This window comes from Ostrinia nubilalis, chromosome 5 (assembly GCF_963855985.1).
Source record: "Ostrinia nubilalis chromosome 5, ilOstNubi1.1, whole genome shotgun sequence".
Taxonomy (NCBI): Eukaryota; Metazoa; Arthropoda; class Insecta; order Lepidoptera; family Crambidae; genus Ostrinia; species Ostrinia nubilalis.
Genome location: NC_087092.1, coordinates 7,015,546 through 7,042,590, shown reverse-complemented (window position 1 = coordinate 7,042,590; position 27,045 = coordinate 7,015,546). Strand labels below are relative to the sequence as shown.

General features: G+C 38.2%; 1 protein-coding gene across 4 annotated transcripts in view; it reads left to right on the top strand.

Annotated features, from left to right (window-relative positions):
* Positions 1-26,786, top strand: part of LOC135071780 (transcription factor Sp9) — an 87,573-nt gene extending 60,787 nt beyond the window's left edge. For all 4 annotated transcript variants that reach the window (XM_063965603.1, XM_063965604.1, XM_063965602.1 and 1 more), the window contains one exon: positions 25,659-26,786. In XM_063965603.1, the coding sequence (XP_063821673.1) occupies positions 25,659-26,786 (1,128 nt within the window). The remainder of the gene's footprint in view (positions 1-25,658) is intronic.
* Positions 26,787-27,045: the final 259 nt, after the last annotated feature.

Below are 27,045 nucleotides of genomic sequence, written 5' to 3'. Positions count from 1 at the left end.
TTGGTCTTAGCGTGATGATATATAGCCTAAAGCCTTCAGGAACTAACGGGCTATCCAACACAAAAAGAATTTTTCAAATCGGTCCAGTAGTTCCTGAGATTAGCGCGTTCAACCAAACAAACAAACAAACAAACAAACAAACAAACAAACTCTTCAGCTTTATAATATTAGTATAGATGTCCCTAAATGGCTGTTGTAGGGATTAAGGTGATGCTTTGTCATCGCCTCAGTCCATCAGGGATGTGCGATCTATGATCGATCGGTTCTTGGATCGATGTAATAGTGAAAATGTCACATGGGAATATTCGGGAAATTCCCAGTGGTACCTACATGTTTTCGAATTATCTAATGAGGACAACTAATAATATGGGTTACAACCACATTTGATTAATTTTGCAGTCGAAATAAAATGGCATCCAATAATGTCATTTTTCACCGTAGTAACGATTGTGAAAAACTATTTCAACCTCATTAATCATTACAAAGTAATAAGACTGAATGTCAGTGTGAGATATCCGATAAAACTTATTTTGAAATAGGCGCAACCCTAACTTGCAAACTTGCCTCGAAAATAGCATTACCCCGACACAATGTGTCCTCAAGATCTGTCATTTTTGATAGCTTTTTTTCGGATTCCAGCTTTTCATGGGGGATTAAACACTTTACTTTGGGATCAAGACCACTTACGGACTCTCAAGCATTTTAGATAGGTACGTTTTTTTGAAGAATTGTTGCCCTACCTACTCTGTTGTGTCTTTAAAAACTCTTTTAACAAGCTTAACGTTGTAAACCACAGATAAAATCGAGCCGACAAAACGTTGGCAGTTGACACTCTATAAATAATCTAATTGTGTCTTCTAATTAACTAATGCCGTCAAAATATTCTAATTAAAATATTTGTCACATGAAACAATTAGAGAAAAAATAAACATCGCCCTCCATAATTCTTTTTTATCGCGCCCAGTGTGTGCTTAACCCGTTCATTGACAAAAGGTATTTAAATGAAGCTGTCGAGGAAATGATATTTACTGCGCGGGCGCACCGGATTCCTGTCAACCATTAAACACTCTTCACGTGTACTGGTACGGTTTTAGAAACATGTCTTTGTGTTTGATAGATGTGACTTAGCGATTGTCAGTAGAATCATTTACTAGTTTTGCGAAGCAGCCAGCTTAATATTACGAAATTAAATTGAAGATTAAAAAGGTCGCATTATTTTTTAATATTGTATAAGGAATTTGAGAAAACATCATTTTCCTTGTGTCACTGCTTAATAAATTGTTTACATTAAAGCTTGACTAGAAGCTTTTTATACCATAAGCGATTCCCGGTTCTAATAAAAACAAAGGAAAATGGACTATTTAGGTCTACGAACTATTAGTAGTTGTAATGAATAACTTACTATCAAACTATGTTTAGAGCTTCATTAAAGTGTTAAGATTTGATATAAGTGCTTGACTGTACCGTTATTTCTGCCTCCGTCAGTCACCAAAGACAAATTTAACAAAGCTCTGCGGCGCGTTTGACCAAAAAAATGTTAATGACGCGCAAATCTGTCAGTGCACGTGTTGAGCACGATTTATTTTGGACGTCTAATTGTTTTGTGCCATTATTTATTTCTGTCTGATTTGTGAATTGTTGCCACAATTAGTCGCCTCGTTCGCATTGTGAACGCAAGTGCGATACTGAGTGTAGACTCTATGTACCTACTTTGTTTGGTTAGGTATGCAAATAACTTGGCCATGATGCTTTTTATTTTGAAGGCAATTCTACGACCATTATTTTGATGGATAATGGATAGTGGAATACTTATCGTTGGTTATCTGCAAGATTAGGTACTTTAGATTATAATTTTAAAAAATATTTAATGAAAAAAAATTTGGGAATCAATCGAGTAAGTCGAGCTCATTTCAATATCAATGATAGTTTTGTAATTTGTTTAGCAAACAACTTACCTAACCTTATTAATTCTTAACAACTTCAGTATCTATTATAGTATTTTTGTGGTCATCGTTGATTGAAAATGTATCTTGAAGTAGTTACAATTCATTGCTCCTTTCCTGCCCACATAGTATGCTTGGAAATGCGAAATAGCTGATACGTAGAATATGGTAATTATTCGGTCGAGTACCCTAGTGTGGTTTATTAAAAGCCCTGGCCACCACACGTCGCAAAAACGGCCAACAACAACCAAAGCCACCGAGTTTCCTGTCGTCACCGCAAATGACCTTTATACAGCTCACTGCTGGTTACTGATGTTAATTTTCACCGTTATGTTACCAATAATTATTAGATACAACAGTTTTGTGATAATAATGTCAGATGTTTGTGGGAAACTTTTGCATACAGGCTCTACAATGTCGATGTGGTTTGATGTAAAACATTTAATAAAGGCAAAGTAGTCTACCTGAAAAAAAAATGCTTTGTATGCAATCAATGTTTTGCTTTTTAAGTTATAGGTAGGTAAATCTTCATCAACAGTAACAGAAATTGTACCGGGATGCGTAGTTAATTAGTTATAGACTTGTTAAAGAACTTGATAAATATCATTTCTTAGTTAATCTAGGTCTTAATGTGCAATGTAGAGTTTTTTCTTAACGACGTTGCTCAATGTGGGAATTCGTTAATATGAAGTATGGCAACCCATCAGTAAATAATATTAAACTGTGGGACAGGTGCCAACGATTAACTATAACTTACATTTTATAACTAGGTCCTTTGAAAATTCACTTGTATTTGCGAGCTGATTGATGATCCTTATTCAGTTTTTGTCATTTAAAAAGAACTAGAGACATACAAAGTAAAATCTTTAGATAGAACCAGTAAGGCGTCAGGCGAATGAGTCACAATTTTCCTCATAATTCGAAGTGAACAGTTCTCAGTAGTCGATGCATAATAATTAGACATTGGCGTTATTATTTCAATCGACGAACTTGTATTGCAGACTACCTGTAATTAAGGCAAAACAAACGTTCAATTAAAGTCATTGATTGATTTTAGTCGATAGACGTGCACTTGTTCGCTTGATTACAACCGTTTTACAAACACCATATAAAAGGGATCGGTCGATCTGTCAGGTTAAGCAAACAGGATTGTCTGCAGTTTCTCGAACAATCAGCGTCCATGATTGGGATCTAAGGACGTCTTTGTTGTTACCGCCTATAATGCGGCCGCTGCCGTTTTAAGGAAACTAATACAATGACGGCCCAAAGTGAGGGCGAGTCATTAATGTCATCGGAATCATTCTAATCGGCTCCTGGAATAGGTGGGTGGATAGGGATTTTGTGTTCTATGGGTTGAGTGGGACGGTTGTTTTTGTGTTGTCGGGGGTTTTGCAACTCATTGCATTAGCCGGGCTTGTTAGTGTTGAGAGCGATGCGCAGGCGGCGTAATGAAGGCGGGCTGCAAGTCACGGGCCCGGCAGCGCCGTCATTGCGCGCCTCTATACGTGACGGACCGACAACGGAGAAGGTTATTTTCGAAGACGCACCACTAATTAATGCGCCTCGATGAAAAAGGTACAAGAAGCGGGCTCTTTGTTCTGTTGTCAACTGGATATTAAAGTTTCGTCGGTGGCTGCCAAGTTGGTTTTTTGCATGTTCTATCGTCATCGTTTATTCTATCTTGTCTAGACATGGTACCTAACATCCAAGTACCTATTCAGGTTTCATCTATTACGAAGTTACTAAGTGCTTAAAGTGGCTTCACCATATTTGATACAAACGTTAAAACAACTGAAGTGACATACTTAACTTAGTGAATTTGAATACTTAAATGACTAGGTACATAACCCTCTCTTATCTTAAAATGCAAAATTACCATTTCTGTCCAACATCAACGTATTATCAAACAAATCTCTCATCGATTCAAGATCATTAATCCCACCCGTCAGTTCCGCGTTGACACTTCAAATGCGCAACGCCACGCGTGTCACGGACCACAGGCCGCGAGAACAATTAATTTAACACATAACTAGGCTGACAAAGAGATAGGCCGTGACCCGGGGCCCGGCGCCCCGCGGCGGGGCCCCCGCTGGGCCCAGCGCCCTGCGCGGAACCATTCATACCACATCTCGGTATCGGATCGCCACAACAACGGACTGTTTAGGATACCTTTCATCTCGTAGTGACTGTCACTTTTGGACCAATACCACTTGATGGATCAGAATAACTGGAATACAAATTGAATTAGAGCAATGATGTTGTGATAGATCTATTCTGTGTTGTTTAATTGACTTTGCGTTTGTACCGTTAGTAGGGTACAGACAATTTTGATTCACACTTGAATCAAGATGTTCTATAAATCATTAATCATATTTATTTTTTCTATTGTATGAGCTCTAATAATGTACATTTGGTATCTTTGGAATATTGAACTGGGTCCACTACCCAGTCCAATTTCAAGTCCAAGTCCAGTTGTAAAGTTAGAAATATGTAGATAGATACACTTTATGGTCACCACATACAAAGCAACCCAGGTTGAAGTATAGTTTCTTTTATTAAAGTTCTTAGTTACTTGTATTAATCAAAATTTTTGATTGTTGTTTTGAACAGGCTAAACTTATGTATTTATTTATTTATTTATTGATAAAGGTACACCAACAGCAATACACACACACCACAGGTATGTATCTACGAATTTACCCAGAATTTCCGCTTCGGACCCATCCATCTCTTCGATCAACCACTACATAGACAAACGACAAACACGCTTGCGGTTGAGAGCATCAGATTTATTATTTGTATCAATTACCCCGTGACAAATGGAATGCGCACGCGACCACGTTCGCGGGAGGTCGCGAGCAATAAATCGCGACGCATTAGCCGAGCCAAATGCTCGCATTAATGCTCGGAAATGCGACTTAGTGAGCGTCCGGCTTTTAACTGTAAACTTTCCGCTTTCAATTTGTCTGGGGACAGTTCCGTTCAGAAATGGCAAGGGTGATATTGCTGATATTCTATTAAGAAAATGTATTCACTAGTACTTGTAGCAGTTGAAAATGGTGATAAAATATGCAAACCATCCTTTTTCAACTGTTAGTAAAAATCACCACCATTTCTGTCTGATCAATAGTTGACTGGTAGAAAATTCTTTCAGACACTAAGCCTGCCGGTTTTATTTCAAGAAAGGGTAATTAATAAGTTAATGGACTAATGCTTATGAATTCTGAATTATTTCAGTTTCAAATTCTTGAAAAGTATTCCTAATAATTTTGTATGTATTCTCTTTGCTGTCTATAGGATCAACACTAAACCTTTAGTTTTATATTTATTACGAATCGAAGATTTCGTTCGATATTAATGTATCCCACAAAATAGAAATACGTATTCAAAAGGTAAACAAAACATTTATTTTGGCGGAAAAGTGACCCTCTCACCTAATCGGGCATTAGATCGTTGAGGTCTGTCGCGTACGAAAGCGTTGCGATGTGGAGTGGCCATTAAACGCAACCGCACTCTATGAATCCCGATGATGCCCCTTATTTCTCTAATGCTGAGTTGTCGAGGTAAGGGCGCAGACAGATGACGCGCGTGACGTGGAAGGTAGTTAAGTAAGTGTTTTAGGTGTAGTGACGTAGCGCGTAGGTAGCTGAAAGTGGTTTTATTCTAGGTAGAGCAGGACAAACTATATTTTTTGGAGCAAAATCGTTTTTATTACAACTGCATAAAATATTCGCTAAACCATACCTATAGTAAACTGATGTTTACATCCTAACCTCTCTTAAATCAACTTTTTAGCCACATTGAAAAACTTGCAACTTTTCAGAGTGTGGTAAGGTAATTTTTCACAGATACATTATCAAAACTAGAGTAGATTCCTTTCAAAGGACTCAATACAAACAAAACATTCAAACTCGAACATAAAATTTGTGAGCACAATGTGTATTAGCTCTCTACTGGTAACTTACGGAGGGTAGCGCTCCATTAGCCCCCTCGGTCATATTTCACGTCCTCTTACAGAGTACCTCCATGAATAAACCCCGTGGATAGTTGACTACGGAATACGGTCACGATTGCCGCGCACATTGTCACTAATTTGAGGGTTTAGTTTATTGATCTTAGTTTAGTTAAGCTTCAAAATATTGATAGAGTAACTGCAAATGAGTTCTTCATTTTGGAAACTTAATATGAACGTTAAGATAGTCCTAGGGAGTGGTGATAAACTATCTTTGAACCCGCAAAAAGCTAGTTCTAAGGCACTACGGTTTAAAAATTCTAGGAAAAACTTATTAAAAATTAATGGAAAAACAATAAAAAGTTTACTCCAATTGCTACTAGAGATACTTGCCTTTGCATTACACTCTATCTACAACTTGCAGATTTAAGTTCTGTTAAGTGAATAATTTTAACTGATGATTTAATCGAGTTTAACCAGGTCACTAAAAATTAAGTTCCTTTCGTTATTTTTAAAGGAGTAATATGTTTGACTTAAAATTTTAATTTTAATTGCACCGTACATTATCATAATTATATGTATATTGACATCTGAATACATTAAACGCATAATGTCATTATTTAATTATAATAACACGACTTGAATCGCGATGACATAATGTCTGTGATATCATTCCATGACCTCACTTAAACGATTGTTGGACATAACGCCGCCTCTACATATTTTAATACCAATACGTAATGATGCGATCTTTCATAATGATTGCATCTCTTAAGCAAACACGATGCATAATGAAAAGGTGCTGGTAATAAGTAAAGACTCTTATTAGTAGGGAATTTAGTGCAAGAACCCCTCCACTTTGGTATAGAAGGGCAATTTTTGCACCAGTTGTTCTTTGGGTGCTCCTGAGTAGATTTCCGTCGGTAGACATCGGGAGCCCCCCCTGTGGTAGCAGGGGGAGGGGGGGCAAGTTTCCTTCTGCCGCGCTTCACTTTAAGGCACATACCTTCAAAACTATGGGTATTAGGGCAAGTGTGGTATCATTTTCGGATAATTAAAGGATTGCAAATTCATTTCTAGAACAAACTTTTTGCCTTTTCATACAAAAAAATAGAAATATGGAGTAAAATTCACAAAAACCAAAAAGTATTTTTTTAAATAAACGTTGTTTACTTTTAAACCACTGGAGATAATCTAATAAAAAAAAAATGTCCTGAAAGCTACATTTATCAGGATTATAAATATGTACCATTAAGTGGGACTTTTTTTGAAAAAAGTAGGTGAAAATAAATTTTTCTTCAGGATACAGCGGGCGAATTTTAATGCGCGTCGGAAAAAAATATTTATTTTATCCATGAATTCATACTATTTGGTTCATAAGCAAGTAAAGATTATTATTTTAGAATTTATTTAGAGTTCCTGGCACATCATGCTACCATGATTTGTATTTTTTCTTCAATTAATTTTGAACTCTATGTGTAAGACATAAGGTTGAAAATAGTTTAAATACATTGTATTATTGAAAATATCATATTAAGAAGAAAGCACTAAATAAAGAACTTGAATTTGTCTAAACGTCTAATGATTATTATTATTATTTCAATTAACATTTTTATTTCTACATACTATTGTACCAGTACCAGTGATAACGGAAAGGTAAGTGTGAGGAAAGAGAGGATTTATATTATCATAGTACGGGAGATTATTTTTAGCACAAAGGCTACGGCTGTGACCATTATAGTTGTTTTTTCAGACAGCACCAGCATCTGCACTACTTCTTGCACTTACATCTCACCATTTCCAGGCAAGCTTCGGCAGCTACGGGCAAATCGGTCCATGTAGGCTCCATGTTGCTATCGACTCTGGTCCACACCCAACCAGTCGGATAAAGGGAAGACTGAGTCGGTTGCTTGCAATTGATCCTATACGCGAACCCCTTGATATACTGCCAGTAGCCAATGCTGATACAAAGCTGTCTGGGTTATTTTATGTAGGGTCACACCTAAGCGTAGTCCACAGCGACCCATTATGATCTTTATTCTCCCTTTTTTATTCCTTATCATCCAAAAAAATCCTATACATTAGTTAAGTGAATTAAGCGTCTGAGTGAAAGCCACCTAATAGTCTTCTGATGCCGGATATGCTGACCCAAGCAGACCCATCCTTACAGTATTAAGAGTTTCATGGACTCCACATTGTATTCCACATGCTCGAGAGCTTCTGTTGTTAGGCCCATTTTGTGGGACATGTGATTCGTTCCATAATGCCCAGTTTGCGTACCTGTAATTGCTTGGGCATACCTTTGAAAAGTTTTGTTCATGACCCTGTATTTCCCTTTAGGAATGATTTGGAGAGGCTTATATCGTTGGAGCTTTCCCATTCAGCCCTATTATTCTTGGATATGGCCATATTATGGCGTACGTAAGCTAAGCTTTTAGATAAAGGTACTATCAGTTCTGACCCAATAGTTATCGTCTCTGACCCTTGTCTCGCTAGACTGTCGGCTCTCTCATTGCATTCGATCCGTGTATGTCCAGGTATCCCACATTAGGGACACTTTGTCATGCCTTCAGAGTTTGTTCATCTTTAAGATTGCATCTAGAATACCTAATTCTAGACTCAACCTTCACTGAGGCGATGGCTTTGTTTGAGTGCTGCCTGGCTGTGGCTAAGGATGTAAATATTGCGTTTCATACACCCCTGTTTTCAGTGCACACATAATTATAGCGTAGAATTCAGCTTGAAATACTGTAGCAAACCTCCTTAAACGTTCGCTGTGTTTATTACTACATGCTTGACTATGAACGAGTGCTGTAAGTGCCCACCAACCTAGGCAGTTTTGCATCAGTATATCAAGGGCAGTAATTATGTCCTTATGATTTTTTCAAATTATTTAAAATTTAGTTGGTTCAAGGGGTTCGCGTATCGGGTCAGTTGCAAGCAACCGACTCAGTCTTCCCTTTACCCGACTGGTTGGGGGTGGACCAGAACCGATAGCAACATGGAGCCTACATGGACCAATTGCCCGTAGCTGCCGAAGCTTGCCTGGAAAGAAGTAGTGCAGAAGCTGGTGCTGTCTGAAAAAACAACTATGTATAATGGTCACAGCCGTAGCCTTTGTGCTAAAAATAATCTCCCGTACTATGATAATATAAATCCTCTCTTTCCTCACACTTACCTTTCCGTTATCACTGGTACTGGTACAATAGTATGTAGAAATAAAAATGTTAATTGAAATAATAATTATTATTATTAGACGTTTAGACAAATTCAAGTTCTTTATTTAGTGCTTTCTTCTTATGATATTTTCAATAATAAAATGTATTTAAACTATTTTCAACCTTATGTCTTACACATAGAGTTCAAAATTAATTGAAGAAAAAATACAAATCATGGTAGCATGATGTGCCAGGAACTCTAAATAAATTCTAAAATAATAATCTTTACTTGCTTATGAACCAAATAGTATAAATTCATGGATAAAATAAATATTTTTTTCCGACGCGCATTAAAATTCGCCCGCTGTGTCCTGAAGAAAATTTTTTTTTCACCTACTTTTTTCAAAAAAAGTACCACACAATGGTACATATTTATAATCCTGATAAATGTAGCTTTCAGGACATATTTTTTTTATTAGATTATCTCCAATGGTTTAAAAGTAAACGACGTTTATTTAAAAAAATACTTTTTGGTTTTTGTGAATTTTACTCCATATTTCTATTTTTTTGTATGAAAAGGCAAAAAGTTTGTTCTAGAAATGAATTTGCCATCCTTTAATTATCCGAAAATGACACCACACTTGCCCTAATACCCATAGTTTTGAAGATATGGGCCTTAAAGTGAAGCGCGGCAGAAGGAAACTTGCCCCCCCTCCCCCTGCTACCACAGAGGGGGCTCCCGATGTCTACCGACGGAAATCTACTCAGGAGCACCCAAAGAACAACTGGTGCAAAAATGACCCTTCTATACCAAAGTGGAGGGGTCTCCATACAAATCATTGCACTAAATTCCCTACTATATCTCTTTTCAGTAGAGTAATTTCAGTAGTTAATTAAGTATGTACATAAACATAGTAGAATGATAACCCTTAATTCGTATGTATTCTAAAATACTTTTTGATCAAATCTGACAATTCTTTGAAGGCTGATAAAATTATTTACAAGGGTGCAATTCGAATTATTCACCAAAAGATTCATACTCAAGGGTTATAAGACTGTTTCAAGCTGAAAGTGCCCAGAAGAACATTATTCATTATTCATGAAAGGACTCTAGTTCTATGTGTGAACACTATTATAGGTAAAAAGAACACCTTTTACAATTAATAACAACGGTTTTACTCTGTATTTGGCTTAAACGACGCCATTCGTCAGCTGTGCAGTTTGTGGTCGCCGCGGTCGCACCCGCCTAGCTCACTCATTCATAACCAGAGCACGAACCACAAGTGTAGAAACGTTTAGCGCAATGTGCGTACCTTTGCGTCCGTACTCAAACTAGTTGAGTGATATAAACTATTATTATTATACCATTTATCGTCCACAATCAATTGTCGGGCTTTAATTAACATTTGTAGAGATCTTACGATATTAAGATCTTGCTTGATAATACTATTTCATCGGTCGATCGATTTATGTACAATGAAGTCATGATCATTTAAGTGACTTCATTCTATTAAACATAACACGCCTGCAACATTAATTACTAACTCAACCTAATAGTTATTTTTCTTATTAATTTCTACTATGACTGTTATCTGTTTGCTTAGTAAATGACTCTACTGACGCACTATAGATACATTCGTCCCCGCATCATAAAAAAGGTCTGTAATTTTATAATATAGCTTGCATGTGGCGAGCTTTTAAAATGGCGTTGAAGTCATACATTGTTGCTGGAGCATTTAAGTATTTTTGTCCAAGACCAAGCCTTTTGGTTCTCTGTCCGTCAGGAATTTAACTTTTCTTATAGATCTTATTTTGTTACAAACCAGTAGCTCTGTAATGCGTTACGTTTTAAATATTTTTATTATTTATCTGTGCGTGAGACTGTAAGCTTTAGGAAGGTTCTTCATCAACCATATTTTCCTATGATTTATTTCTTTGCCGTTTTTGTGTCCATCACCGAGGTGTTATAAAGGCTGTTCGTTAGACCGAACTTTGATGAAATAATTATATTTAAAGTCATGCAAGAAAGATGCTCCTTCTCCCAAAGATCACTGGATCACGTGTTGCGCGCGTGATTCGAGTAAACGCGTGAGAATCGCGCGCTTTTTTGCCTGCAAACGAGGCATTGTCGCCGCCAACGGAATCACATGGGAGCATGAGAACGGAACATTATTGCGCGGACTTATTTTATCTTACTTTTTACGACTCAAGATAACGATCTATAAAGTGCAGAAAATTATGCCGAAAATCTGTTATCACTGATCCATGAACTTTTCAGTATTTTTCAGGCTCTAAAGCTCTAAAAGCTCTAATTTTCTGGCACTGACACCGTTGGGCTATTATTGCCTCTCGGTTTAGTTGGAAAAGCTAGCTAAGAAACAAAAAACTAATTAGCTTTAAAACTTTTAAAATGTTGGGAACCGCGTGACTGTAAATATTATCGGGAGATGAGTGAGATGCATCTTTCACGACAGCTTCTGGTGTTATAATAACCACTGAAATATACTCACACACTCACATAGCACAGCGAACATGAGTTTTCTAGACAACTACTAAGACTGCAAGCATTTTAGTACAAAATGGGGCTTGTAGAGTCGCTAGATTTAAAGTGTAGTTACAAAAATCTGGTTCATAGACTAGCCAGTGTTTTGGTGGTCGCGTGGCAGAGACCGCCCGCTGCGGCCATCGCGGCATGCTAATTCAATTGTGTCGGACGAGGCCGCGGCATTATCATAATAATGCGCGAGTCACCGCGACGCTGTCGACGCCGTAACCGATATTGGTGCCCGAGTTTTTCAGTACAGTCTACTTGGGTTTTTATTTATTTATTGGAATACAATATGATTTTGATATTTAGTTACATTGTAAATCGACTGATAGCATCTAATTAATGAAGTTCAAGCCTGCGCTTGCCTGTGGGAAAGGAAGCTCCGTTGTGGAAAAACCAACGCAACATGACACCAAAAAGCTTCAACTAAAAGATTGTTAAAACACATTTATAGTGGTCAATTTTATTTTTCAAGTAGGTAGGTACATTGAAGTGACGTTATTTCGAAACTATTTTCAGTCACTGCACTTACAATACAATCGTAAATTAGTATGTACAGTCACGGAATGAAAAGGTTCGTCAGTTTTCAAATTGATTCCTTCAACGAATCGCGAGCACATATTACCTTTTGAAACTATGTTACAGAATAATCTCGAGTTAGAGAAAATAATCTTTACTGTTCGTCCCTAAAGTTCAAAATTATTCAGATCAAAGTTGTTTGACGATTTATTTTGTCAAGAAGATTATTATGATTGATAAACTAAAACCTTCTTGTTGGTTCAACCTGCCATTATTATTTCTATTAAATAAAAAAAAACTATTGTCAATTGGTCAATGTCATCATTGCATTGCACTGATGGGATAGAAAAATAAACAAGCAAAACCTTATTCGTTAGCAAACGTCATATTTATTTAAATGTTAGCAGCACTGTTTCTTGCACTGTTATGTTGGCAGGTTTGACTCTTACAGTACCTACCTAGTGCAAGCGAAAACCGACACTAAGGTGACGAACCTTTTCATTCTGCGACTGTACTTTATGATATAAATCACTCCCAGAAACAATAACCACCGTAATATAACATCTCGCTTTACGTTTATACAGATACGCCCAAGAACGTGTCGAACCGTTGTCATGACAACTCAATAGCAATAAAACGAAGTGTAATCGAAACAATATAATAGGCAAAATCACGGAAAGAAACCCAAGAGCCCGGTAATCGATTCGGCGAAGTGTTGAAAAGTGGCGAAAGCCGTTCTCAGGGTACGCGCCGCCCGCGGCCGCTAACCGTACTCGCAGTCTTACTGGCGATTACATTCATCTAGCGGGATGCAAATTGAATTATGGGACTTTTTGTGGCCGTTCAATTGTTTGATCCATCGCTTTGTTCTTCCGCCGCCCGTAACTACGTGACGATTGAACTCTCGACGCCGTAATCGCTATCTCCGCGATTGTTCCTCACCACCTCGCTTATCGCGACGCCAAATTATAGTGTTTCGCTTTATAATCTAATTGTTGCTATTGTTGCCGGCAACAACTCATTCTCCAATGTTTCGTTTACGATATCGGAATCTACGCACTCGCATCAACGTAATTAGTCGAGGAAGAGCAATCACCACAGTTATGAATAAGAAATATTGTAGAAATGATAGTCTCCGGTAGGTATAATTGGAAATAAATACTTGAGTGCATAATAATTGTTCGTTTTTATGAGTAGACTGCGCTATGCCGTTGTGAAGTCTTTGTGGTTTAGACCCCCGGGGCCTGTGTGCCGGTAATTTTCTCAGCAATTAATATCCTACGCCTTCAATTAGTTAAATGTAAAAAAATGTGAAACAGAAGTCGTAGAAAATTACAGAGCCGCATCCATCGGAACATTTACGCCGTTACGGAGGCGACTGTACTAGATTAAATGTCAACTAATTGCGTTCGATACGTAGTGACATGTGTCGTTGTGGTTTTCGAAGACACGCCTTTTTCTGTTCAAAAAATATCGATGCTATCGTTTGTCGTCGTGGTTCATAACATGAGCATTATCGTGGTGGAGTTTAGACGTGGAGTGAAATAGCGTGGCGTGGGTGAATAGGAAACGGGTCGCCTACGGAATTCTCAATTTTCGTATCAAATCGACAGGCGGGCGAGTTGATGGCATGAAACGAGCGAGCCGCCCCGCCCGCAGCGATGTGTTTCAACCATTTTATTTGTTTGTTACTATCGTATAAATGGAGCTAATTATTATAATTTCAGTGGAAATTACTGGCATTAAGTTGCTACCAAAAATACGTGAGTTTAACGACGTTTTCTTGGAAGTGTCGGCGGAGAGACGCGGGGCCGTCGGCGGTGGACGGCGCACGCAACGCGCAGCATTCGCGAGTGACCTTGAACTGATCCCTCCCTATATATCTCACTATTAGTTACTGATCTAAATGTACTTAAAAACCTTTACTGACTCGTCTGGTTTACTGAGTTTCATGAGCTGCTTCTTCTCAGCACTGGCCCATTTATTGTCCCGAAGTAGTGGTAGGGTTAAAGTAATACCTACTGGGACGTGTAACAGCGCTTTTTAAAAGCACACTTGCAAAAAATAAATAAGTTCTATGAGTTCGTTTTTCTTCTTCTTACTACAGTCTGGCACCGTTCTTCAATTATTGAAGCAATCAATTCACATATAAGCAGAGCTTTTGTTTGTGTGTTGGGAAGCTTTACTCACTTTAAGAAGTCTATATCCCAATGGCGGTCGATATGTTGCAACCCTACACGTCCCATACTGGATATCAGATACCTACATTGTTGTTTTCAAAAACAGTTGATACAAAGATGGCATGTTACAATGAGACAGAACAAAGGCCCGGAGAAGGGGGTCCCTTGTTTCGATTCGGCGGTCGATCGGTTTTTTCCTTACTGGAACTGGTTTAACAAATTGGTGCTCCTATTATCTGACGGCGGTGAAGGTCGACCGTCACTCCAACATTTTGGAGCAAATTCCGACACGCAAAATATTGCTCGACAATTTTGTATGAAAACAATCAGACGAGAAGTGTTTCGTCGTATCGTTAATTATGCCATTAGGCATTAGGCCAATCTAATTTCCACGAAAAAGTATGGAGTTGAATCCTTTTGAGACGCTTTCATATAGTTTTAGCGTTCGAAATATGCGATCGGATCGATTGTGTTTTTCAAAATTTCTTCCACGGCAAAAGAAAAAATCGATTTTCATGTGAGTAATCAAGTGCTCATAACATCACATGATCACGCCCTGATATAGTGACCCTTAAAACCCACGCCAAACTCCGTGAACTCGCATCAACCTGACATAAAAACGCAGTTAAAAATCCAAGCTTATTTTAAGCTGGGGCTAGACACAATAAAGCCGAGTCGGAGCGACCGCGCCCGGGGCGGGTGTCGGACGCGCCGCACATTACCACACGATTTCATCGGTTATCAAATTTGAGCTCGCATTACCCGGCCTTAGAACACGCTCATTAGAACTCGTATTGCCGTGTTTCGATTTGCATACGTATTTCCAACAATACATTGTGTGTTCTTGCTTTACATGTTGCTTACATTGGATATCTCGAGATGTTTAGGTTTGCTTTTGTTTTGATCGCTCTCACTAAATGTTTTATCTTTTTTATTTTGATGCCTAACACATAAACGAAACTTTATTTTCATAATTTGCTATTGGTCTTCAACCGTTTCACTATCATGATCGTTAAACTTAGATTGTATTTGAATAGCATTGATTGTATTTGTATTTAATAATAGTTATTAATTTGATTAGTGCTGCGATTAAAGAAACATGCAAAGTAACTTTATAAGTACCTAGTGTTTTTTCCTCAATCACCTAATGTTTTCCTAGAAACCTGTGCGTAACTCGAAATGCTAATACATATGCATGAAGTATTAGAAAGTAGAAAGCAGAAACTTGGACATTATAATATTTATTGACTTATATGTCAACAAAACTGTGTAATTTGATTTTATAGTTTAATCTAGCGAAGGAATGTGACTCACCAATGATGCAGTACGAGTACATGTTTCTCTATACAGCTTTAATTCTTCTACGACAAAGTCCATTTTCATTATTAAGAAAAGATAATGAAGTCCATGTATTTCCTGTCTAGTTTGATTTGCTATTTTCCTTTTTTGGGATTGCAACTAAGCAATTCAAACAAATCCTGTTAAAGAAGCATGTAGTCATTAGTTGCAGACTGCGTTGTAAAGCTCTCACCGCATTTACCTACATTCAACACTTCAGCAGTGAGAACCTTGTAGAGTTTGTTTTAGAGATTAAAGAGTTGTATCATGTTACTTAGGCGGAGTTGCACCACCTTACTTTTACCGTAACTATAACGATAACTGGCCCCCTAGACAAAACGCACTTTTTGATCGAATCGAAAATCGAATCCGTCAAAACTCCATACAAAAAAGGGGCTTTTCGACCACTTTTCGACTGGTTTGCGATTATAATTTGCACTTTGTCTAGACCCACTGGTGGTTTTTGCATGAGGTTTGACAGATTTTTGACATTTGTCAAAGTTAAAGTAAGATGGTGCAACCCAGCCTTAGTGTGCACTGACCATAGTGATGTAGATCATATTAAATCAACACAGTTTTTCTGTAAAGAAAACATTATGTTAGAAGATGGGTGGTCGAGCTGGGAGGTGTTAAAAACTTAAACTGACCACTTTCAGGTTCATATTTCTAAAGCTGCCGTCCGGCAATAGACCATAACAGTGTAGAGTCTACAAAAAGCGCCCCTAACGCTCGCATATGTCGACCTGCGCTACAAAATTAAACACATATGGGCGACAAAATAGTCAATCTTTTTTTTGTGTTAAAAATTGATTGAAAATATTAAAGAAAATTACGTCTCACTAACTCTGATGAACGTTTTATTTATTATTATGCAGTTTTGATTGAATCTTTACGGTGTATGTATTCCAGAATGAAGCTGAAAGCTCGATTTTATTTCAAGCATTGATTGACGCTATCGATTGGATGCATATAAAAATATTTCGACCAATCACAGGGCACAATCTATAAAGCTAGATTGAATCGAGTTCAGAGCGTTATTTTGTTATACGGATTGTTGTATTTTTTAATTTTGATTCGGGATCGAGTTTGATAAGAAAGTAGCTTCGAGCCTATCTGTAACTTCGGTCGATATGCTCCCCTGTGCCCAAAGGTAATTTCCATTTAAATAAATAATTTGTTTCGGCTCAGTTGGAGGCGCTGTGCCATGTGGCCGCAGCCCTAATGACCGGCTGCTAACTAGCGCGGTTTCACGCCTTGCCCGCCGCCCAATTGATACGACTAAGGACGCGGTCACACTACGCGGTTCGCCTTGCCATCGATGTAAAGCTGTAGTAACATGGTGCGTTGATGTGCGATTTCAAGTTTTGCTATTTGGATAAGGTTGTAGTCACACGATGCTCTGCGCTTTGATAAGTTTCATCTTTACCCATTAGTAGTGCGGTGTCTTGCCTAATCTATTGAGAAAAGGGACACGTAGAGTCACACGTCGCATTGTGTTTTAATGCGGCACAGCTTCATTCTCTTGCTCTCTCTCTCTCCAAATAATTTCATAGTCCCGTTTAAGTTTCTTGTATTTAGGCTAGTCAATAAATTTATCTTATCTTAGCTTGCCATAGTTCAATTTTCGCGGTAAAATTAAAGTTAATTTGGGCTCAATTTCTAAAAACTGTTTAAAGTTCGGATTTAATTCAGATTTAAACAGCGCACGTCAGCGTAAACCAGCTGAAATTTCTCCTCAAAGAACACCGTTACCTTGTCATGTTCAACATAATATTTTGGAAAGCGAAGTAAAAGGTCAACACCTATTGAGTTGAGTCCTGGAAAATAAGTTCGCGCACACGTACCGACGTTTTAAAACTACATTTATTTTAATTTAAACCACCACTAGCTTTCACATCTGTATCCAATATAGTGAGGGATTTTCACTCATTTCGAGGTCATCAGGCAATAAGTTGAAATATAGAGTAAACAACATTTTCAGGATTTTGTAATTCAAAATGTTAATACAATTTTCAAAGATCTCATTTTGCCTCGGAGTAGGAGAGAGATACCTATATCAACATGTTCCTTTTTACTTATTTCGTGGAATAAGTATAGGTAATTATTTATTTTCATGACATTTTCAAAAATGAAGTAGCCTACGACTACCATTAACTTAAAATTAAGAAACAGCCTTTTACGAGAGCTGCTGCACATTATTTTGTAATTTTAAAGTGTTAATTTAATAAAATATTTTCATTTCATTCATTTTCAGTGAGTTAAAGCACCTACATGTCTTCTTCAATTAATTACACGTATCACAAACATCCTATCCTAATAACCTCCACGGCTTCCTAATGATGTCATTAATTAATGTTATTTGCATGCAATCTAGTGGACGTTTCAGTCGACTGACGGTCGCGTGCGCGTACGCCTCCTAATGTACAAATAATGTCGTTACGTCATTATCTTTTACTTAATCCATGATTCATTTTTACGTTTTACGACACCGGACTTGAAAACTTTAATGAACCCAGCGAAGTGACTTTTCACTGATCGAAAAGGCAAAGAACTCAGTTACTGTAATTAGAGTTGTACTGTAGGCCTGAGGTGCGCGCCGTGATAACTTTTATCGACGTCAATTTGTATGGGCAAAATCGATAAAATGGCGTGATAACCGCCTATCACGGCGCACATCTTAGGCCTACTGGATACATTTACTTTATCGTAACCAAGTAGTTTTCTCATCGTCATCTCTGATGAGTACTCCTAGGTAGCCTCATAGGATTAGGAAATAAATCTTTTTATATCAATGTCATTTAGGTAATACTTATTTTCAGCTTTATGAAAAAAAAAGCTTTAATTAAAGTCTTGTATTTTATCATTTAAACGTGCTCCGGTGCATGCTTTTTAAGTATGAATCAAACTAAAAGTATTGATTCTACTGCTCAAATGCAACAACTTTCCTATAGAAACAATGTCGAAATTCTCAAAAAAATTTACGTCCCCATACTAAATTGGCTGACTGATTAGGGATGATCATTTGTATGAAAAGTTTTTTTTAAGATTTGCACTTCCTTCTATTAAGGAAAATTTTTGCATTTGAGCAGTAGAATCAATCCTTTTTGTTTGATCCATATATAAAAAGACACACCATGGAAATGCTTAGGCAATTGTAATTTTTTACACTTCACCCCTTTTTCCAAGATAGGCAGATACTCATGGTATGGAAGGCAGTGACCTCTCCCATTAGGTCCATACTTACATATTGTCATAAAAAAGTCATAATTTAAAATAATTTGTCACAGAAAAGTAGATCTATTTATAAGTAGTTGTGTATACGCGTCATTATTCAGGCAGTTATCGGTCGCTCCCCCGATGGTGTCGAGTGATAGACAAAACCCTTCGCTTCGACTAATTACTACGACGAATTATTTTGAAATTCGAGTTACATCCTTACTTTAACTATAATTGGGCTGGGACAAACACCCTTAACGATATTGGGACATTATCGACTTGGTGGAGTTTCCGATGTTGAAAATGTTCATTCGTTCATGTTATACTTATTGACATCTGATACTAAGTTTATTACTAACAAAAACACTCTTTAATTGCCTATATGGACTGTACCTACATACTTTCTTGAATACTGATAACCTCAAGACCTGACCTCACCAAAGTTACTAAGCTGTATTATATTACAAATTTTAAGTACTCACTCAAATAATGAATGTGAAAATTACGTAGGTAATTCTAAATTTTCATTCGGCCACTTACAGAAATCAGAAGTGGCATAATTAGTTACAGGCAGACGTCATAGTCAAAACCAACAATATGCCATAAATTGTGACCGTGTGTTGCTTAGCATTAGAATAGAGTAGAGGGGTGCTCACGCAGAGCATTTTCAAAGGGTCGATTTGAAAATGTAAGTTGACAAAGTTGGCCTCAAATTGTCGTAGATTAAAGTTATAACTTAGTTGAAAAATATATTTATACATCTATAAAAATACTAGATTTTTCCTTTCGGAAAATAAGTTTTTTTCAGGTTTAACTGTTTTACAGTTCTATGTAGTTTTTAACAATTTGGGTCAGAGTACAAAATGTGAACCTAATGCCCTAATGCTATTTCTTTTCAGTCAATCTTTGATTTAATTACAAGCATTTCATAAGGGAAAATATAACCAAAAATGTAGGAACCTTGTTTCCAGTGAGTTAGTCAAAAAATCCAGTGAGTTTAATCTAAAATCATTGCTCTGTGCCTTGTATGAATTTTGGCGACTCGTCCCTTACACCCATTTTGTGAGCACATTGGCAGTCTCAAAAGTCAAAATGAACTAACGATGCTGCGTAGTTTGCATTAGAATGGAGCCAGGCGCCCTTGCGGCGCGTACTGTTTCACCCGGAATTGAGTCGATAATGTCGTAATTGCACAATTAGCCATCGGCAATTTGCTCTTGGTTAATCCACCGAATGAATTACGGCTGGAATGTGACGCGCCGAGCCGATCTAGTGTGGACTGCGCTTTAACAAACTATTTTAACGATATGTTCACATATTCAAACAACGTTCTTGGAATAAGTCGTAACACTCAAAAGCTTTTCACGCAAAGAACATAGAGCTTTGAACGTATAATGACAAAAGTAGAGGCAACATTTGGAAAAATATATTCTTTCACCACTTTTTATATACCAGCACCGCTCACAACTAAATATACCTACCATTGCTGATTTTTATAATCATCACAATTTCACTATATTATTATATGGTTTGGATTTGGCACATAACATTATTTTAAATGGCCCCAATTTGAATCAAATGTGATGAATAATGTACCTACCTTGACATGCCGCCGTGGTCCGCTCAGCTGTCTCTATCAGCCACTTTATCTTGGAGTCTATGCTCTACCTTGCTGGAGGGCATTTGGAGGCCATCTTGCTGCGGTACCTATGGAGATTAAACATGATATTATTAATACAGTATTTTTAATCTATTAAAATTCTAATACCTGCTTGGCATTGCTCAACTTTATTTACATATACCTATCTAGCTAAACTGATATAAACTATATGTGTCATTAATACGACAGCATATTGTTTATTCATAAGCTGCTAATGCCTACAACGGCTTGATGCACTAAAAATGTAAATACAGAGACATATTAATCACTTATTTATGTTGAATATTTAAACGAATAATAGTCAGTAATTTATATTACAATATCACTAGCTTTTAACATGCAACTTTTTATATGTCATAATATATATTCAGTCAATAGGTATCTTACATATTATATTAGTTTGAATTTATATGCATAACGTATGTAATGCACCAAACTGATAAAATACATGTGGCTAAAGGTACCTATAGATACCACTTCTACCTAAAGTGATTCTAAAGTTAGGTATTCTTATTACAGGCATTATCATCTAATTTAAATATTGATACCGTGAGACGATGATTAGTTTTATCATTTTCAATAACGCGTTGTCCAAAAATATTAGGTCATAAGTATAGTTATGAGTTTTATGAAATACAATTTGGTCGGTAACTACTTCACGATCATCTTAATAACACGGTCAGAGCTAAGCGTTTCGCTTGAATATTCATTTTGGTTCATCATAATTTTAGTAGATAATTTAAAATTATCCAATCTGCGCCACGCCGGCTCTTACTCTCTTCCATCTACCTCCATACTTACAGTATATGTTATAAAATTCTTAACCCAATACGAATAGGGTCGAAAACAGCGCATTTTCAATATCATCAGCAGTTGGCAACTGGTACCACCTCCAATTATCGCGATTTATTGCTTCTCACGTTAATTTAATTATTTTACTCTACTATTTTCACGCGGTCATTTATCGTGTCCGTTATCAAATGGTTTCAGTTCAAATAAATAATTACGATCGGCTCATGATTAATCTTGGAAATTAATTTTCCTCGTCAAAGCGAGTAACTTGAAATGGAATCGGTAAAGTGCGTTTAAAGTTTAACTTTGAATGCATAAACATTATAATCGAAGCTGTATTCTAGACTATGATTTAGACTGACTAATTAAGTTTTATGAATATCTATTTCATGGCTGCGTCTAGAGTCAAATTAAGATATTCGTCTATGTCAAAATGCCTTGTGATAGTAGACCATTCAAGGATCATTATGATCATAGTAAGATAATTTCGAATGAATGTAATCTAAAATTAATAGCCGTAATTAAAAGTAGGTATGCTCTCATGAGACAGCGTTGTGCAATATTGATAGAGCCGCGTTATTTAATCGCTGTCTACCCCGCCTGCTATTAAGTACAGATGACAGATCAGACTATACATTTTTGTTTCAAACTCACCCTTATTGCTACTTCATAAGACCTCACAATGATAGCTTAACGTGCCGCCTTCTGTACTCCGATACACTTAGCCACAGATATATCCGGCCTCCTTTCAAATTCAAATTCAAAATAATTCGTACCGACATTATTGACAGAATAACATTAATTACAGATTTAATCCGGTTGATTGCTACGAAATTAATAATCACCGTAGCAAAGTTGCTACGAATTATGTAGCAAAGTAGGTACTTCATTACTCCTGATTTGTATCAGAGGCCAATTATTTTTGCAACTAATTTGATTGCAGTTTGATCTACTTACATTAAAGCTTAGAACCATAGATATTTTACCAAACCAGACAATATTAAAGACTTCTTAAAAGTGTAAAGTAAATAACATTGATGTTAATACTGAATATCCTGTAAAATCCAAAAAGAGCTTAGGTTACGCTCTTAATTTAATTAAACTATTAATTATTTGTCAATGTGTGCTGCAATACTCGTAAATATAATATTTTTTACTTATAACTGGCATGTGGTTTTCTAAACACGTAGCCAAAAGTACCTTCTGTTAAGTACGGTCAGAGAAGCCTCAGCATTTCGCCGCTGCCTACCTGACCTGTGATACTACAATTTTGTGCTCGCATTAGGTAATCTCGTTTTATTTCGTCTCGTATTTTTTACGACAAAAGATCTTCGTCATTTTTGACAAGGAAAAGGCCATCAACATTGTAATGCGGCGGTTGGCGCCGGCGAGGCGTCATCCACACTTTGATCCAATCTCCGGCGGGTTGACGACCAATTACTCGATATCACTGGTCTGGTTCGGCTTTCGGCTTTCGGCCTCGCTCTGCCCAAATGGAGCATAATGCTTGGAGTAATTATGCCGGCCGTGACGACGCATCGCGTCTCACGTCGGAACTACAACTAACGCTATTATACCCAAATTGCTTCGAGCTTGTGAGGTGTGGATTTTGTAAAACAGCGACTTTTAGACTTTTATTACAGTATGAAGACAATAACTTGTTGGAGTGAGGAAATCGATTCGATATGATTACTGTTGTATAGAACTTCTATTTTGTTAATGACAGACGATAAGTATGATTCTATGATTGCCTTCTAAATACAAATTCCTATTTTGTCCTATCAACTATGGCTTTAGTAAATAAAACAGTCGCCATTTAAAGACACAGAACTATCTAACAACATGAAACTTCTATTACCTACGCGCCGGAAGTGTATTATGCGGGATCTCTAGTTATCAATCTTTCCTTCAACAAAGTCACAGCCGCCGATCATAAGTGCTACTATTTGCGGGTTTTATTATTTTTTTATGTTAATTATAATTGTCGTTGAGGTAATTGAGCGGCCATAGCAACGGCAAGGGTTGCCAATCCGTTCAAAAATATTTTTTCGCTTCGTATTTTATAATAATACTGCCTCTAAAATATACCATGAATATTATTTACAGACTTTATACGATTGTGGGTTACAAACATATATAGTAAACTTTTGTTAGTCCAAACTTACTATTTAGTATTTTTCCAAAATTCAGTCTCTAATAAAATTTAATTAAGCTATAACCCTATTGAGAAAACAATCGCATATTGTCAATGTTTAATATCACTTTACGACATGTACTTTATAGATTTACGTACCTATAGACCTCATCACAATTTGTATATGAAAACTATTTTCCTTCTATTGTTTAAAGTATAGAGTCGGTAACCCTAGCGACTAAAGATGGCGGCGATAGCGCGGGCGCACCATTATTTCTATTTGACCGAACGTCTCATGGAACTGAGCGTAATTATCGCTACATATGACTTCATATGTTTGTAAGTAGTGTATATTCATATTCAGTTCTTTGATCTTATTTACGTCTTAATCTTCAAACCGCGAGCGAAAAAATAAGGTTCTTTATTCTTGTTATGCCCTGCGAAATATTTTAATGTAGTCCTATATGTAGGTATTATGTGATGTGGTGAAACAAAGTATAGCTTTAAGTGTGCTTTTTACTAACCTTTGACTCTACATCCACTAAACATATTTTTATGTAAAGCTCATTCAAGCTTTTCCAAATGTTTATATGAACACAATATTTTAATATACAAATTAAAACAACGATACTCATACCTACTAAATATTTTTTTTAAATAAAGTGTAATTAAGTATTTAGATGTTTTTGATATACCTACTTCGAACAGATAGATATGAAAATATGAAACAAGTAGCGACACCTATCGAAGAAAACTCGAGTGTCTTGTTATACTCGTAATTCGTAACTTTCGATCTTTATTATAACAGTACATCTACATAGTTTATAAAGTCTTAATTGCACCATTATAATAATGAGTATTTATATAATGACACTTTCGTATCATGGATTAAAGGATAAACACATCCTAATTACTTTAGCGATAATTCGAAGCTATTAACGACCAAGGAGGGTGCACGTGGTATCGTGGTTCTCAAAATGTCAAATAATCGCTTTATAATTGCACAGGTCCTTACCACCTTTTTTGGCGGTGGCTAACGATATCCATGAAGAGGTTTTACAAGGCATAATTAATTTCATGACTAGCTGTTTATAATTATGCATGTTATCGCCTACTAATAATGGTCTTTAGATCAATATTAGTGAGGCAATAAGAACTTTAGTGTTAATGAACTTAAACCAGGCAAAAGATAGTTTCGTAGTCGATGTCGATTTGAAAATGTTAGGTGTTTGAATAATTTTGGGAAGAAATTAATGTTATTCGAAATACTCATTGTCATGTAAGATTTGATTAGAAATAGCTATTTTCCCATAAACTACTATGGGAAAACTCAATCAGAGATGGGCAGAAGCTAGGGCCGGTGCACACAGTGCGACAGCTGCGCCAATCACAATGTTAAGGGCGTGGCTGCCCCGCTCCCCTCCTTGTCCCGATCCCTGGATTATATTATTTTACACAATGGGACTTTTTTATCGAGCCATTGTCCCAGGATTGGGGTGAAATATCCGGCCGGATGTTCTTCTGCCCTCACCTTTATTAAACCCGCCAAATGAGCAACTGCGAACGGATTACGCTTTTATGTAGAAAGTTTTTATGACTCGTTTGCATGTCGAGATTTAATACAGAGCATTGTACATACGTATTGTGCCCGAGTTTGGTTCAATAAAAGAACAGAGTTTGTTTTCACTTAAAAATGGCAATTGAACCCGCCAGGTTGGTTTAAATTATCATTATTACCCGCCATATATTTAACATGTTAATGGTTAAAACTAAGCAGTGAAATCTGCTAAGAACCTGTATTTCTGTTGACCCATCGGGCGCAAACAAGGCGGATCATGAATTGCATAATTGAGTTTAGTGCCACTAAAACTCGGGCTAACTTTTACGGTCGCTTGCTGCCGACATGGAGTAGGCAGCGTTTATTAATTACGATGTCCTGAGGCTGCTGCGGTAGCGGCCGGGAGCTGTCACCACGCCTAATTGTAAATACGCCACCTATAAACCTCTCATAATTTATTTATATTATTTCTCAACGCCCGGGGCTACGGCTGAACGCCGCAGCATTAGTTCCCATATAAATTAGGCTATAAATTTGAGTCGACACTCAAGAGTCTCAGACCCATTCTCACGGTCTAAACATACTCCGTTAATTAAACCCGAATAAAGAATGCCCTTATCTCATTCGAAATAATTAACAATTGACCGTCTGTCTTTCCAGGAACATCCGAGCTTACGCGGCACGCCTCTGGCGATGTTGGCGGCGCAGTGCAACAAGCTGTCGAGTAAATCGCCGCCTCCTCTGGCGGACGCGGCCGTCGGCAAAGGCTTCCACCCGTGGAAGAAGAGTCCCGGCGCCCACTCCCCGCCCGGCTCAGGAGCGGCGCCTCGCTCGCAGCCCCCGGCCTGCGCGCCCTACGCGCGGGCTCCCACCTCGTGTGCTGCAGCGCCCTCCTACGGCAATGATCTCTACTTTCCCTCTTCTGGCGACCAACTCCTCGGCAAAAGTGAATCGAGCGCGAGTCTAGGATCAATGTATTCCCGGCATCCGTACGAATCGTGGCCGTTCAATGTGGGCGGCGGGGGCGGCAGCGGCGCCCTCAAAGCGGCCGAAATGAGCGGCGTGGGAGCAGTTGGCAGCACGTGGTGGGACGTACACAGCGGCTGGCTGGACGTCGGAGGACAGATGGCTAATTACGCCGGACAAGATTACTCCCAGCTGACACACTCTTTATCGGGTGGAGCACATTTATTGCCGCCCGCACCTCACCTTTTACAAGATGCGTACAAATCCGTCCTACCAACTCAAGGTTCCTTCGGCCTTCACGGGCCCGGATCACCCGCACCGCCCGCGCAAGCGCCATCTCCTAGATCACAAAGACGTTACGCCGGAAGAGCGACGTGCGATTGCCCCAACTGCCAAGAGGCTGAGAGATTGGGTCCGGCTGGAGCTCACCTTAGGAAGAAGAATATTCATAGTTGTCACATACCTGGTTGCGGTAAGGTTTACGGAAAGACGTCTCACTTAAAAGCGCATCTCCGCTGGCACACGGGCGAGCGGCCGTTCGTGTGCAACTGGTTATTTTGCGGGAAGCGGTTCACGAGGTCGGACGAGCTCCAGCGGCACCTTCGCACGCACACCGGCGAGAAGAGGTTCGCGTGCCCGGTGTGCAACAAGAGGTTCATGCGCTCCGACCACCTCGCCAAGCACGTGAAGACGCACAACGGCGGGAAGAAGGGCAGCTCGGACTCGTGTTCGGACTCGGAGGAGAACAGTCAGGGTGAGGGCGGCGCGGGGCGCGGGTCTCCCGAGCATTCGGTGGACGTGAAGCCGAGCGCGCTCGTGTGACGGGGGCGCGCGGCGCTCGCCGTGCCGCACCACCGCTCGCCGCTCCTGTGATAGCCCCGCGCCTGCGCTGCGCTCGCGCCGCCCGCACTGTACATACCACATATCAAACATAGTGACTGTATCATAGTGACGTGGACTTGTATGTAATTACGAAAAGACGCTACGATGCGCCCCGCATTCGTACTTGTTGTGAGACTTCAAAGTGTTGTACAGTATAGTTAACTATTGAATATAATTATCTCATATTATAGTTAGAAAA